Here is a 17,289-nt window from a genome sequence, read left to right on the forward strand (position 1 = left end):
TTTAAAATCTTTCAAGCCTATAGAGGGCAGACTGGATGTATTAATTCAAGAAATGTAAGTGTTGAGTTGTTTTTGCTGAAATCAGGCTCAATGCTTACTTGGTTATAGCCCAGTGCTGATGGAAGGGGTTTTGGGGATGGGGTGGGGAGTGGGGGACTTGGCCAACAGAACAAGGTCTAGAGCTGCCACTTCCTGACGTCCAGTTTAGGATGTTGAAAGAGAGATTTTCATCTAAATTTCTTCCTTTGTTTAAACCTTTGTGAGAAGATAATAAGGATTTGACTTTGTTTTAGATTTAACAGATTTTCTCCCGTGATAAAGCTACATGAATTGCTACCATGATAATAGCCTAAGACCACAGGAATGAAAGGAAGAGGATTCTGTTGTTTATGGGCTTGTGAACCGGTAAATGGTTGAGACTTAAGAGAGCTTTTCTGTGTTTATTTAGAGTTTCATCAGGAAATGGAAACAAAGCTGAGTTGTCCGAAAAGGTTAAGACTTCACATCAAGCAAGATCCTTGGAATCTTCCCAGCAGTGTCCGGAATCTTGCTCAGAACATCAGAAAATTTGTTGAAGGTCAGGATGAAAAGCAAAAAACATCCCATGACATGAGCAACACTCATTTAAAAATCCATTAAACCCTCAAATTCAGACATGCCCTGATTACTCTTTGGAGTGTTTCATATTATGAGGAAAATAAAAGAACTGAAAAGGGTGAGAGAAAGCAGAGGAGGGAGAGAAGGAATAAGATGACAAAACCTGTGTTCCAAGGATCTAAACAATGTGGACTGTATCTCAAAGAATATTCGTAGGAAATAAAGCAAAGCTCATTCTTATGAAGACGAGTAGAAAATGAGGGAGTTTCATATCTTATAATATGAAACCATATCAAAAATGTCTAAAGGATTCATAAAATGCTTGAAACTCCCATTTCATGGAAAGTCTAAAAAATCAATTGTGAGTCTGTGAGAATCAAAATAAGGTTGCATCATTAGTTTTTCAGTTTGTCTTCCAGAGGTGTTTGTCTAAGTTGCTTGTTATTTTTAATACTGACATGAGATGGTCTACTCAGCATCCCATAACTGGTACCACCTCTAATTAGAGATGTAAAAACTTCCAGACAATGCCAGTGAGTTTGGTTGCATATTATTTAGGGTCAGAATTGTTAAGGAAAATATTCTGAGAGTTTCCAAAGTGATGATGGTGAAGAAGATGAAATGAGGGATTTGTTTAATTTTGGGAATGTCCAATTCTGTGGTTTTCTTCCCAGTATTAGATCAGTGCTTGGCAATGTCCAGAGACATTTTCCCATTGTCACAATCATGGGTGCCCCTGGCATCTAGTAGGTAGAGGCTAGGGATGCTGCTAAACATCTTACAAGGTGCCAGACAGTCTCTCCCATCAAAGAATTATTTGGTCTAAAATGTCCTTAGGGCTAAGGTGGAGAAACCTGGATAATAAATATTATGCTTGTATGTAAATTTATATTCCTCAGTCATTCATTTGCCTAACTCCAGGCAATCTTCCCGCCCCAGGGATCGAACCCGGGTGTCCCGCACTGGAGGCAGACGCTTTACAGTCTGAGCCACCAGGCGAAGTCTTCTCAGTCATTCATATGTCATTTGAATGTGGTAATATTCAGCTGAAGTAACAATACATCGTAACCCACTGTTTAACCCACCTCTGCCATTTTAAATATTTTTTACTCTTTTGGCCACTTTGCACAGCATGTGGGATCTTAGTTCCCTGACCAGGGATTGAACTCAGGCCCCCTGTGTTGGAAGCATGGAGTCCTAACCAGTGGACCACCAGGGAAGTCCCTCACTACCATTTTTTTAGGATAAATTGTTCTAAATGTATCCTAAAATTAAGGGAGCTTCCTTAGTGGTAAAGAATCCACCTATAATGCAGGAGATGTGGGTTCAATCCCTGGGTTGGGAAGATCCCTGGAGAAGGACCTGGCAACCCACTCCAGTATTCTTGCCTGGAGAATCCTGTGGACAGAGGAGCCTGGCAGGTTATAGCCCAAAGCATCACAAAGAGTCGGACACGACTGAAGTGACTGAGCACGCAGACACACAAAGTTACACACTTTGCTGACCCAAGAAAGTTTTTAAACGCTACAGGGTCTAAGCCTGTGATGTCATTCATTCTTGCCTCAGTTTCTTCATTTACTAAATGATATGAATGGGGTAGATGTTCTGTGATTACCAAGTCTTCTGCCTAGAAATAAGCTCAAGTATAACAGCTTAGATATTCTTTAGAGATCAGTAGATAAGAAATTTTTACACATATGGAAAACTCCAAATAAATCACAGCAATTCTATCATATGATGAAATCTTTTATCCTTCACAGCTGGATTTCTTGGCTATAGTTTTATTTTACAGCTACATACCCATTATAACATCACATTCAATCAGAAGTCTGAATTTAAACTCCTCCCCAAAATAATGAATAGCCAAAATGACAAATATATTTTTAAAAGCTTCAAGGAATTTAAGCATATACTTTACTGTTGTGTACTCAGTTGTTCCGTTGTGTCCAGCTCTTTGTGACCCCATGGACTGTAGCCCACCAGGCTCCTCTGTCCACGGGATTCTCTGGGCAAGAATACTGGAGTGGGTTGCCACTTTCCTCCTCCAGGGAATCTTTGCAACCTAGGGATCGAACTACATCACCTGCATTGGCAGGCAGATTCTTTACCACTGAGCCACCTGGGAAATCCATACTTTGCTGAGTAAAAAGTAGATTTCCGCTGACTAGATACCAGTATCACAACACTCCTAAAAGCGATCATTTATGAATCTAAATGCAGTTGTTCTCATCAGCTTTGAGTTTTCCTGTATACATTATATTTGCTTTTAGAGTAAGTGCAGTATCAATTACTTTTGGGGGGTAAGAGCTGTGATTGTCACCATATTTAAGTGAGTCTTTAAAAGCAGTTAATCAGTAGTTCAGCTCAGTGGACCATCAAGGGAGAGGGCAAGCTGCCATTTCCTGGTGGTCTGTGTAGTGTCCAGTCCTGTTCTATGGGGTGGAAGCAGCTGCACTGGGTTCCTTGTAATCAGCTGCTTGTTCTGTGGATGGACTCAGAACTAACCTCACCGGTTCACCATGGATTCATCCTGTTCAATTTTCTATTTCCCAAATTGTCCTTCTGTAAAGAATGATTTAATAGAAGGTCAGGTCTGGGCTGGAAATTAACTTAGTGCTACCTTGCCAGAATGTTCTGGTGTATATGTGTAGCTGATGTTCTATAGAGGAGGAAAAACAATCTTTTTCCATTTACCCTCCCAGGTTCTCTGCCTGGAGCCCTGTAAATTAGACTGACAAAAACCAAATTAACAGGAGAAAAGTATATAACTTCGTTTAATATAAGTTTCACATGGACACGAGAGCCTTTATAAGGAAATGAAGACCAGAAAAAAAGATTAAACTTGCGTGTTTGCATACTAGCTTTGAAGGCTTCCCTGGTGTCTCAGCTGGTACAGAATCCGCCTGCAATGCGGGATACCTGGGTTGAATCCCTGGGTTGGGAAGATCCCCTGGAGAAGGGAAAGGCTACCCATTCCAGTATTCTGGCCCGGAGAATACTATACAGTCCATGGAGTCTCAAAGAGTCAGACACAACTGAGCAACTTTCACTTTCAGAAAGTCCTAGAAAATTGTTACAGGACCAAAGGGTACGTGCTAAGGGGGTAGTAAAACTGGTAGCAAGACCTGTTCCTTTGGCATCCCTCCCTCTTTGGAGATAAAGATATCTCTTTCCTCTGGGTATAGCTCTCCTGAGCATCTTATGATCTGCTTCCAGGGAAAAGTGGGGGTCAGGGAGTCCTTCCTGTCCCCACTGTTTCTCAGAGTCCTTCAACTTAAAATATGAATAACTCAGTATTCCAAAGTGCCATATTTGGGGGTAACATGTTCTGAACCCCATCATGCCTTCGTCTCTGGTTTAGAAATATCCTAGCAAATATATACCAAATATGATACCAGAATTTAAGTCTGTGGTCTTTATGAAGGAAGGACTGTTCCAGTGCCATTAATATGCATACCATTCACTCATAGCCTGTAAACTGAGAGCAGAGGAGAGCAGATGAAATAGCGGACTAGACGGGGACAGAGTCATAGTGTGGTTTCACTAAGATCATGTCTGTCTCCTATCCCTCAGCTAAGTTATGGAATCATAGTGTCGGCTAACTGAAGGTAATTTGTATGGTTAGCCCACTGTGGTATTGTGATTTAGAATAAAAATATGTATATATCTTTGGTCTTCATCCTCTTTCCTGGGACTGAGAGATATAAAAGCTTCGGAATTTCCTGTGCTGAGAGGGCAAAGCTGTCCTTTGTTCTGTGAATGAGGTGACTTTGGGAAGCCACCTAAAGATGGTGGCTGGTTGCCAGGGGAGCCAGCCTTGTGAGTAGAAGGTTGACATTTTCAGCCCCATCCATCCCTGAACTCCAGGGAGGGGAGAGGGGTTGGAGATTGAGTTCAGTGGCTAATGGCCAATTATTTCATTGACCATGGTTGTATTACAAAGCTGCCAGAAAAACCCAGAAGGAGAGGGTTGGAGAGTTTCTGGGTTGGTGAAATTTGGCTTTTCAGGTGGCTCAGTGGTAAAGAACCCTTCTGCCAATGCCGGAGACAAGACATAGGAGACTTGGGTTTGATCCCTGGGTGCAGAACAGCCCGTGGAGAAGGAAATGGCAACACCAGTCCAGCTTTCTTGCCTGTGAAGTTCCATGGACAGAGTTGCCTGGTGGGCTACAGTTCATGGGGTCGCAAAGAGTCAGTCATAACTGAGAGACCAAGCACTTTTGTGAGTGAACTTGTGTGGATTTGTGTTGGTGTCTGGAACCTCTGCGCTCTTACCCATCCACGCCTTGCCTGTGCATCTCTTAACGTCTGGCTGTTCCTGAATCATGTCCTTTTATAATAGACTGCTAATCTAGTCAGAAAATGTTTCTCTGACTTCTGTGAGGTGTTCTAGCTAATTAATGGAACCCAAGGAGGGGATCACTGGAACCTCTAGTCTGTAGCCAGTTCATCAGAAGAAGCACAGACGACAGCCTGGACTTGTGAGTGGTGTCTGAAGTGGGGGTGAGGTGCCGTCCCTTGGGGGGTGAGACCTTATCCCGAGATATCTGTCACTATATCCAGGTAGATGGTGTCAGAATTAAATTGAATTGTAGGGCACCCAGCTGGGGTTGGATAATTGCTTGGTGGTGTTGGGAAGAATACCCATCTAAATTGCATCCACTGTCACCTTAAATTCAAATATCTATTAGCGACATACCATCTCTTTGCTGCCTACCTACCAAAATTATACTCTTTTTGAAAGCTCTCATTTTTCCAGCAGTACTTTTTTCATTTTTTTCTCTGCCTTTGTCCTAATATCCTAAAGAGCTGCTTTTTAAAAAATTTTTAACTAAAATTCGTTCAGTTTTTCCATTTTTCTTCATATTTCAGTTAATGATACATATTCTGGCTAATTTCCCTTTTAATTCATCTGATTTAATTCATCTTTTCTGGTCCATATAAGTCCTTGCCAGATTCATTCTCCTAAAATATCATATTCAGTCCCCTGCCTCAGAGCCTTAGAGTGATTTTCTGTTAGATCAATATAAACTCATCAATCTGATTTGGAAGCCGTTTTTCATTGGGGTTTTCCAGTTGGATCCCAATTGCAATCTCTTAATGATGTAATAAAATCTTTTCTTTGTTAGATTAATGCTTGGCTTTTTTTTTCTACTCTGTTCCCTTGCTAGCACTTTTTCCCACTCTTAGGATATGTATTTCTCCCCTGACAATTAACTTTGGACGTTTAAAATTTTGAGACTTTCAAAAAAATTCTACCTTTAGCCAGATTCAAGTCACAATAATAAAAGTGCTTCATCAGTACAGAGCACTTTAAATAATTTTCCAAGCCTTTTGATATATATTCCCATGTGTTTCATTTCTCCTGTAGCTCAGATGGTAAAGAATTCACCTGCAGTGAGGGAGACCTGGGTCCCATCCCCGGGTTGGAAGGATCCCCTGGAGGAGGGCATGGCAACCCATTCCTGTATTCTTGCCTGGAGAATTCCCATGGATAGAGGAACCTGGTGGGCTACAGTCCCTGGGGTCTCAAAGAGTTGGACACAACTGAGTGACTAAGCACAGCACCATGTGTTTTTTATACACAGTACTATAAAATAGGTAACATAGATGTTATCTTATGAATGAGCAAGATGAGACCCAAAGTAGATTAACACTTTACTAAAGATGGTAAAGTTAGTGTATAATAGATGGATCTTCTGACTCAGTCCAGTGTACTTTTCTACTTCTGAAATCCATTTGTCCTTGTGTCTCACTTGTAAAACTTAATGCCCTCTCTGGTATTTCCTGCATTTCTTATCTGTTAATTTTGTTGCTCTGATTATTCTGTGAATTTATTTAGAATAGGATGCCACCTAACCTTTTTTATTTTCCATAATCTTGGGCACATAAAGGAACTCCTTATGTTTAATATTTTCCTACTGCAAGCAAACTGTCTACCAGTTGGAAGCAAATTGACTAGTTAAAGCCTTATGTCTTTGAGTCACCACTCTCTCACTAATCTGTTAACTTTATTAGCAATGTATCAGTTCAGTTCAGTTCAGTCACTCAGTCGTATCCGACTCTTTGCAAGCCCATGGACTGTAGCATGCCAGGCTTCCCTGTCCATCACCAGCTCCCAGAGCTTGCTCAAACTCATGTCCATCAACGCGGTGATGCCATCCAACCATCTCATCCTCTCTTGTCCCTTCCTCCTGCTGCCTTCAATTTTTCCCAGCATCAGGGTCTTTTCCAGTGAGTCAGTTCTTCACATCAGGTGGCCAAAGTATTGGAGCTTCAGCTTCAGCAACAGTCCTTCCAATGAGTATTCAGGACTGATTTCCTTTAGGATTGACAGGTTTGATCTCCTGGCAGTTCAAGGGACTCTCAAAAGTCTTCAACACCACAGTTCAAAAGCATCAATTCTTCAGTGCTCAGCTGTACTATATTATATATATTCTTTATATACTGTATGGAAGTGGAAGTGTTGGTCGCTCGGTCATGTCCGACTCTTTGTGACCACATGGACTATAGCATTCTAGGCTCTTCTGTCCATGGAATTCTCCATGCAAGAATATTAGAGTGGATTGTCATTCCCTTCTCCAGGGAATCTTCCCAACCCAGGGATTGAACCTGGGGCTCCTGCATTGCAGGCAGATTCTTTACCATTGAGTCACCAGGGAAGCCCCAAATATTGTATATATAATCTCTAAAAGTTTTAAAAATTTTAAAAATGCTATTTGACATTTACTGGTCAAGACCATACATAATAGCTGTAGGCATTTACAGAACATCATGCAAGCTAATGATGATCTACAAAGATAGCAAGATTTGAATGATGTTTCAAGGCTTATATAATTCAGATCTGGAAATGATTTTAGGGTCTTGGGCAATGGGTAGAATTCATGTAGGTAGATAGGCAAAAATGGCTTGTCAAATGAATGGGATTTTTATTACCTAATATAATAAGTTTGTGCTTATTTTTTACTACACAACTAAAATATGATGTTAGTTGCAGAAAAAGACTGAACAACTGACTGGTATATTTTCTTTCTCTGCAGAGGTAAAGTGTAGGATACTCCTGGCTCTTCTTGAATATTCAGGTAAGAGTTTGAAATTATTATAGCCCACTACCTTAGATGTCTTATGATACAAAGGGCAGTGGCTTCACCTGTTTACTAAGTAGATGGAAATATGATCCCTACTTTCTCTAAAGCCTTCCAGAGATTAGAAAAATACTTCTGTAGTATTTTATGATAAAGATATAAAACATGCTCATTTTCAATTACAAGTAAAAAGCATGAAAGCATATATGAACGTATATTTATACGAAATGTGATTTAAAAGGAGAAAGGAACCAGGTTTTGGTAAAGTTCCTTGTACAAATAAGTTTTATTGTGAACCTGTGTCTAATTTTTTGTTTATAACAAAGATGTAGATGGTTCTGATTCAAGGAGAAACAAATTGTACTTTTGATGGGAGGAATCACAATCAGAAATTGGTTTGGAAGGCATGGACACAGAGAGGGGAAGAATTTGTGATTACTTTACAATCTACCAAACTTGGAAAATTTAAATTATAATGAATGGATGAGCCAACTTAAACAAGAGAGCCTTTTCTTCTTTTCCTTCTGATGATTGGTTTTTGCCTTGCTTTTTGACTGACTAATAATAATAACAAAAGTATGTCACATTTTTTTAACTTTAATAATAATAGCATAGTTGATGTACCTCATTTTTATGGATTTCACTGTGTTCTCACAACTACTCTGTGAGAACATTATTATTGTTTCCACAGTTTTAAAGGTGAATAAATCTTCATTCAAGCAGATGAATCATAACTAGCACATGTAGACAGTCACCACATATTTTGAGGCATCCAGAAGATTAGGCATAAAGATGTCTTATTGGGTGAATTAATAAATAGTGGCAGTTTTGAAATTGAGACTTAGATCTGCCAGTTCCAGAAGTAGTTCTGGAATGTGTTGCTTTATTTATTAATATTCAGATGGGTGTTCTTATTTTGATTTAAATTTTGTCTTTTCCTATCGTAATTCTCTTTTTGTTTACTTAATTTCCTGACTCTTTTTTCCCTGTTACATTTGAATGGTACCAAACATAGACAAATTACTCCGTGTTGTTGGCCACAAAATTATGCTTTTCACTTTAAAAGGGCAGACTGTATCTGCTAAACATTATTCTTAATTGCCTTTTATTTCTGTCTTTTTCTTTCTCTTCTTTTTGTTTATTTTGCTTTCTTTTCCCTACAACTTCAGAGTAATGACAGATTGCTTGTGTGTCTAGAAACCTTCTCATTCTTTTTAGATCAGCAAGCTTAAGATGAAACTTGAGCTTTTTAAACAGCCAAGACTAAATGAAGTGTTAATGTTTTTACACATGTTTGTAGAAGATGAATTTAAGTAGGTTCTCAAATACTGAAATGAAACAAATGGATAGGTAATAATCCGTTTGTTTTGAGTGTGTTCTCACTATATGGGAATTCTTAGTTGGCAAAAGATAATAAATAAGCTGTCACACACACACACACGAACAAAACAGAATTCTTTGCTTTTTTTCTTTTACTAGAAGCATGTAATAGGGAGCAGCTCTTGTGATTCCTGCTGTAGTTGTTATTGATGAAAATGATAAATGAGAATAGCTTTGGTGAAGGATGGATACTTGAATTTTGAACAGCTGCTTAATTAAAAGGAAAAGACCTATATGTTTTTCAGTTCTCTTATTGGATTTCTTTCTTTATTGTGGCGTTCCTTCTCTAGTCAGTAATAAACTGAGCACCCGTGTGCCAGGCACCATGTTAGATGCTTAGGGGAAAAAAAGAATCCTGATAATGTCCAATTTCACCTTGCTAAGTGCTTTAAATGTTTTTTATTTCATTTGCCTTTTTTTTGAAGTCTATTACTTTAAGAACACAGAGCCTCCATTCAGCTTTATTTTCTTTTTTAATTTATTTTAATTTTTATTGGAGTATGGTTGCTTTCCCTGATGCTGGGAAAGATTGAGGGCAGAGGGAAAAGAGGGTGTCAGAGGATGAGATGGCTGGAAGGCATCACCGATGCAATGGACATGAACTTGGGCAAACTCCAGGAGATGGTGAGGGACAGGGAGGACTGGAATGCTGCAGACATGGGGTCGCAAAGAGTCAGACACAACTGGGCAACTGAACACCACCACCAACAGCATAGTTGCTTTACATGTTGTTAGTTTCTGCCGTACAGCGAAGTGAATCACTTACACGTATACATATATTCCTTCTGTTTTAGATTTCCTTCCCATTTAGGCCACTGCAGAGCACTGCGTAGAGTTCCCTGTGCCATGCAGTAGGTTCTCATTAGTTACCTGTTTTATGCGTAATAGTGTATGTATGTCAAGCCCGATCTCCAGCCCCCTTTCCCGCCTTGGTGTGCATATGTTTGCTCTCTACACCTGAAAAATGGTACAGATGAACCTATTGGCAAAGCAGAAATACGTAGAGAACAAACATATTCCACTTATCTTTATCACAGATTTAAGAAGTAGGAATAGCTTCTATTTTAAAAATAGGCATCTAATACCTAGAATCATATACTTTAAAGATGGTGGGATGGCTGGTTGAAAGCAGATTATCTGCCTTTGAAGTACCTGAGCATAAATCACATGATATGCCAACTCCCCCAGCCCCAATGTTGACTGTCCCCTGGGAAACAAGCGTGTAAGCAAACTCTCAAAGTGCTAGGTCATTAGCCCTCCCGCAGGGGGAGACAACCCCAGGCCTCAGGTGGGGCAGAAAGAAGTATACCAACTTCCTGAAGGAGAGGGGACATTTCACAAGGGGAGGTAATATTTCAGTATTTCAGTGAGTTGACTCTTGAAGAACGATTTCACATTTGCTGAGTGGAGAGGGCAGAAGGGTGTCCCGCAGCCAGAGGGCCCATGAACCAAGAATCACCCTTTTAAGTCAGACTAAATCCAGTCATTTCAGGAAGCCAGAGAATGAATGCATACGTTTTCAATTCACTTAATTGAGTTGTTAGTCAGTCACTCTAGTGATTCATTATTTTAATTCACTAAGTATTTGTTGAATATCTTTACACACTGTTAGAAATTATGTACAACGGAACAGGTGTTTTGCTTTTTTCTTAGTTGAAATTGGGCAAAGCTGTTTCCCAGTTTAGCCATTTTATAATGACATGTAAAACACTCTTTTCAATCTATTAGAATGGGGCACATGATATTTAATACTTAAGGGAAATGTCTAACATATGTTGTTGTTAAATTAACAGATTGAATCATATGGAATTGCCATATTCAATCATGCTGACCTACCAAAACAGCAAGTTCATAGAGTTCAACCTAATCAATAAATATTTTTATTATGTAATTAACTATTTTTCATATTTAATCTTGTTTCTAATAAAATTTTCAAGACTAGCTTTTACTAACAGTGAAACTGAGTAACAAGCAGTAATTATGTGTACCTATGCTTTGATAGTCATTAAAAGCAGGTGTTTCATGTCCTTGGTTAAACAACTTAAAAAAATAAGCCTTTTCATCAATAAAGCAAGAAGAACTCACAGCTGAATAAAGGCAGCATGTTTATTTATATTATACACTAATTATTGACAGTGCTGCTTCATTTCAGAAGTTTGCAAGCCCTCAACATGTTCAGTATACATTTGGGAATATGTTGATTTTTCACCTGTGTTGTTTTTCTAGTACAAGTAATTTTTCAGTGTACAGAATATGTGGCTTGGTGTTTATGTTGCTGTGTAGTTTGTGTATACCCTGTGTCTCAGAGAGGTGAACCCTTTGGGATTGAGTTCTCAGGGACATGGCTGCTTTCCATTTGAGAAACCTGAGGTCCAGAACTGGCAGTTCACAGGGTCAACATACCTTCAAAGGAGGTCAGTCGAAAGTCCAGTTAATTGCAGAATAAGTATGCTAGTAAAAGTCGATTTATATTAAAACTGTAAATATATAATTATGTCACAATATAGGGCTTTCTGAACTGGACCTATTGATAGCTTGTGAAATTGAATAGGTGACTTCAGGAGATTCAGATTCGTTTATTATTACAAGTAGTCAGATATCAGTACTCTTTCCCCATGTGCATTTTATATTAGTACTTGAATAGGCCTAGTAGATAATTTTTAAAAATTTAGTATTAATAATATTGTATTTCATTTGCCAGTGCAAACTGAAAAATTGGGCTTTGAATTTCCTTTAGGGAAAGTGTCACACAACAATGCATATTATGTTCCATCACTAAAAAAAAAGTAAATAAACCTTATTTTATTTCCTTGGATTTTATAAAACAATTTAGTGATTGGAAAATCAAGTCACAATATCAAGTAAGAAAAAGATCTTAATGTTTCTAACATTTTTTGGTGCTCCATGTTTTGTAAAAAGCATACTTTCTAAAAAGTATGTGCTCATGAATAGAGCTTGAATTCACATTTTTCCTATGGTGTGAGTTTAGAGAGAGAATGAAATAACAGTGAATGCAGATGCTTAATGAACTGGTTTTATTCAATTATGACATTTTACAAAACCATCTTTATGTTCTCCTGCATCACAGATAGTGAGACACAGCTCCGAAGAGACATGGTTTTCTGCCAGAGCCTGGTAGCCACTGTCTGTGCCTTCTCCGAGCAGCTCATGGCGGCCTTAAACCAGATGTTTGACAACAGCAAAGAAAACGAGATGGAAACGTGGGAGGCCAGCAGAAGGTGGCTGGACCAAATAGCAAATGCAGGAGTTCTTTTTCACTTTCAGTCCCTTCTATCACCTAACTTGGTAAGGAATCACAGTGCCTCCCACTGGCTGTGCCAAATATAACATACATTGGGACCTATTCCCAGTGAAAAATGGTTATTCATTATTATCCTTCCCTGGTGGCTCAGATGGTAGAGAATCTACCTGCGATGCAGGAGACCCTAGTTCCATTCCTGGGTCAGGAAAACCCCCCGAAGTAGGGAATGGCAACCAATTCCAGTAATTTTGGCTAGAGAATTCCATGGACGGAGGAGCCTGGTGGGCCACAGTCCATGGGGTCACAAAGAATCAGATTCTGCGACCATCCAGCTCCTTGAAAAAAAGGTATATTTTTCCATGGACAAATATACTTTTAATAAGTAGGTCGAAGGTATTTCTTCTTTCCTAATTTTTGTTTATTCTCCGTGGCTGCTAAAAGCTGAGAAAGTCTCCATCTGTTACTAATTCCTGTATCCCTAAGCACCGGCTGAGAAAGGTCAGCAGAGGAAAGAGAGTTTGTCTGTGTTGGTTGCTTATTTCCAGTACAGAAGAAAGAGTCTGCCATGATACCCCGAGCTCCCCCTGAGGACGATGTTCTGGAAGATGCTCTTAGAAGAGCTCTAATGACTTGCATGCCATACTGTCTGACAATCTGGTTAAAATTTGCATGTGTCGAATGGTTTTATTTCCTTCCTTTGTGTGCGTGTTTGTCCTGTTAAATCTAAGAACATTGCCTTAATTACTGTAAAATATTCTGTGTTTATGCATCAGTGGTCCACAGCAGAGATGAAGAAAGCATCTCAAAAATATTTGAGGAGACTGCAGTGAACTTTGAGCTTTTTCACACATACTTCCTGTGACTCTGATAGTTGTCATGATGTGTGAAAGCAAATACGTTCATGTTATTTAAACCAGAGGCGCATGTTATATATAATTGTGATTTAAGCATGAGGTTCTATTTGTCTTTTAAAGTACACATTATAAATATAGCTTCCAAGTAACATGGTTGAGTTTTTAAATGAATAGATATGAGTTTGCACATCAAAATAATGTATTTCTTCAGTGGTATTGAGAATAGGGTAATAGCAGTACTACATGGTCACAAAAAGTTCTGGAATGATAAGATAAGGAAGTTCATCGAATAAAATTCAGTGAAACAGTTACATTCTTTTGTAAAGAATTTATACACTCCACGTGTGTGATTAACTTCTTATTAGGTTGCTAATATAATCAAATAGAAAAGATTTAATTAAAGAAAATTTTGAAATGTTATTGTTCAGTTGCTTAGTTGTGTCCAACTCTTTGAGACCCCGTGGACTCAGCATGAAAGGCTTTCGGAGCTTGTTCAAACTCATGTCCATTGAGTCCGTGTTACCATCCAACCATCTCATCCTCTGTCATCCCGTTCTCCTCCTGCCTTCAATCTTCCCCAGCATCAAGGTCTTTTCAAATGAGTCAGCTCTTCACAGCAGGTGACCAAAGTACTGGAGCTTCAACTTCAGCATCAGTCCTTCCAATGAATATTCAGGACTGATTTCCTTTAGGATGGACTGATTGGATCTCCTTGCAGTCCAAGGGACTCTCAAGAATCTTCTTCAACACCACAGTTCAAAAGCATCAATTCTTCAGCGCTCAGGTTTCTTTATAGTTCAACTCTCACATCCATACATGACTCCTGGAAAAACCATAGCTTTAACTAGACATACCTCTGTTGGCAAAGTAATATCTCTGCTTTTTAATATGCTCTCTAGTTTGGTCATAGCTTTTCTTCCAAAGAGCAAGCATCTTCTAATTTCATGGCTGCAGTCACCATTTGTAGTGATTCTGGAGTGCAAGGAAATGTGAAGTCTGTCCCTGTTTCCACTGTTTCCCCATCTATTTGCTAAGAAGTGATGGGACCAAAAGCCATGATCTTAGTTTTCATAATGTTGAGCTTTAAGCCAACTTTTTCACTCTCCTCTTTACTTTCATCAAGAGGCTCTTCATTCCCTCCTCATTTTCTGCCATAAGCATGGTGTCTTCTGCATATCTGAGATTATTGATATTTCTCCCTGCAATCTTGATTTCAGCTTGTGCTTCATCCAGCCTGGCATTTTGCATGATGTGCTCTGCATATAAATTAAATAATCAGGGTGACAGTATACAGCCTCGATGTACTCCTTTCCCAATTTGAAACCAGTCCATTGTTCCATGTCTGGTTCTAACTGTTGCTTCTTGACCTGCATACAGATTTCTCAGGAGGCAGGTAAGGTGGTCTGGTATTCCCATTTCTTTCAGTTTTCCAGTTTGTTGTGATCCACACAAAGGCTTTAGTGTAGTCAAAGAAGTGGAAGTAAAAGTTTTTCTGGAATTCTCTTGCTTTTTCTATGATCCAATGGATCTTGGCAATCTGATTCCTCTGCTTTTTCTAAATCCAGCTTGAACATCTGGAAGTTCTTGGTTCATGTACGGTTGAAGCCTGGCTTGGAGAATTTTGAGCATTGCTTTGCTAGTGTGTGAGATGAGTGCAATTGTGTGGTAGTTTGAACATTCTTTGGCATTGCCTTTCTTTGGGATTGGGATGAAACCTGACCCTTTCCAGTCCTGTAGCCACTGCTGAGTTTTCCAAATTTGCTGACATATTGACTGTGACACTTTAACAGCGTCATCTTTTAGGACTTGAAATAGCTCAGCTGAAATTCCATCACCTCCACTAGATTTGTTTGTAGTGATGCTTCTGAAGGTCCACTTGACTTTGCATTCCAGTATATCTGGCTCTAGTTGAGTGATCAGACCATCATGGTTATATGGGTGATTAAGATCTTTTTTTATGGTTCTTCTGTATATTCTTGCCACCTCTTCTTGATATCTTCTGCCTCTATTATGTCCATACCCTTTTTATCTTTTATTGTGCCCATCTTTGCATGAAAAGTTCCCTTGGTATCTCTAATTTTCTTGAAGAGATCACTAGTCTTTCCCATTCTATTGTTTTCTTCAATTCTTTGCACTGATTGCTTTGGAAGACTTTCCTATCTCTCCTTGATATTATTTGGAACTCTGCATTCATATGGGTATATATTTCTTTTTCTCCTTTGCCTTTCACTTCTCTTTTCTCAGCTATTTGTAAGTCCTTCTCAGATAATCATTTTGCCTTGTTGGATTTCTTTTCCTTGGGGATGGTCTTGATCGCTGCCTCCTATACAATGTCATGAACCTCCGTCCACAGTGCTTCAGGCACTCTACCAGATCAAATCCCTTCAATCTATTTATCACCTCCAATATATAATCATAACCAATTTGATTTAGGTCATACCTGAGTGGCCTATTGGTTTTCTCTACTTTCTTCAAGTTAAGTCTGAATTTGGCAGTAAGGAGTTCATGATCTGAGCCACAGTCAGCTCCTGGTCTTGTTTTTGCTGACATATAGAGCTTCTCCATTTTTTACTGCAAAGAATATAATCAATCTGATTTCAGTATTGATCTTCTGGTTTTGTCCATGTGTAGAGTCACCTCTTGTGTTGTTGGAAGAGAGTGTTTGCTATGACCAGTGCATTCTCTTGGCAAAACTTTGTTAGTCTTTGCCTTGCTTCATTTTTCATTCAAGGCCAAACTTATCTGTTACTCCAGATATCTCTTGACTTCCTACTTTTTCATTCCAGTCCCCTATGATGAAAAGAACATCTCTTTTTGGTGTTAGTTCCAGAAGGTCTTGTAGGTCTTCATAGAACTGTTCAATTTCAGCTTCTTCAGCATTAGTGGTTGGGCCATAGACTTGGATTACTGTGATATTGAATGATTTGCCTTAGAAATGAACAGAGATCATTTTCTCCTTTTTGAGATTCCACCCAAGTAGTGCATTTCAGATTATTTTGTTGGCTATGAGGGCTACTCCATTTCCTCTAAGGGCCTTTAATCATTATTTCATTCCTACAGCATATTTTCACCTCTTGTGAAAAGTGTTTAAAGACAAAATAAATATTAATTACTCCTTGCCTATCAAATAAAAATTACATAAGATCAGATGCCCACTTCTTAATACATGTAGGCATTAAGTGTTTGTTGAATGAATTAATTAATTAATGAGGCTTCATTTGTATTCTCTTCTTACTTAATACCTGCCATTGGCTGGTCATGTGCTGGTACTTTTATTTGAAAGTAAACCCACAAAGGAATGGGAGAAAAAACTTGTAATCCATGCATTTAGTAACTGGCTTACATCCAAATTATATAACGAATCCTTTAAAACTAAAGAATAAGAAGGCAACTCAATTAACAAGCAGGCAGAGAGGATTTGAATGGACATTTTCCAAAGACAGTATAAATGGCGCATGAAAAGATGATCAACGTCTTTAGCCACTGGGGACATGCAAATCAAAACTGCATAAGATGCTCTGTCACAGAGATGTGGATGAATGTAACCCAAAAGACAAAGATAGGCACAGGCGTTGGCGAGGATGTGGAGAAATTACAACCCTCATACACTGTTGAAGGGAATGTAAAAGAGAGCAGTCATTTTGGAAGACATTTTGGCAGTTCCTCCAAATGTTAAGCATGGAATTTCCATATGACCCAGAAATTCTACTCATAGGTAATATCCAAGAGAAATGAAAACATATTCTAACAAAAACATGTACACAAATGTTCCTAGAAAAATTATTCATAATAGCTAAAATGTGAAAACAATCTGATTGTCCAAAAACTGAATGATGAGTCAATCAAGTTGGGGTATATCTACACAATAGAATATTATTAAGCAATAAAAAGCAGTGAGCTACTGATTCATGCTACCACATGGATAAACCTTGAAAATATTGTTAAGAGAAATAAACTAGTTACAAAAGACTATTATTTGATTACATTATTGTGTAATAATACAAAAGACAAATTTTAGAGACTAATAGTAGGCTATTCATTTCCTGGAGCTAAGGATTGGGGGAAGGTATATGGAGGTTCAATGCTAGTGGGGAAAATATTCTAAAATCAG

General features: G+C 38.7%; 1 protein-coding gene across 3 annotated transcripts in view; it reads left to right on the forward strand.

Annotated features, from left to right (window-relative positions):
- Positions 1 to 17,289, forward strand: part of PREX2 (phosphatidylinositol-3,4,5-trisphosphate dependent Rac exchange factor 2) — a 285,626-nt gene that overhangs the window by 181,307 nt on the left and 87,030 nt on the right. For all 3 annotated transcript variants that reach the window (XR_006272238.1, XM_043483105.1, XM_043483104.1), the window contains 3 exons: positions 449 to 577; positions 7,638 to 7,679; positions 12,151 to 12,368. Coding sequence is in view for 2 of the 3 variants with exons in the window: in XM_043483105.1 (XP_043339040.1) it covers positions 449 to 577; positions 7,638 to 7,679; positions 12,151 to 12,368 (389 nt within the window). In the remaining variant the exon portion in view is untranslated. The remainder of the gene's footprint in view (positions 1 to 448; positions 578 to 7,637; positions 7,680 to 12,150; positions 12,369 to 17,289) is intronic.

The sequence above is a fragment of the Cervus canadensis genome, chromosome 12 (assembly GCF_019320065.1).
Source record: "Cervus canadensis isolate Bull #8, Minnesota chromosome 12, ASM1932006v1, whole genome shotgun sequence".
Lineage (NCBI taxonomy): Eukaryota > Metazoa > Chordata > Mammalia > Artiodactyla > Cervidae > Cervus > Cervus canadensis.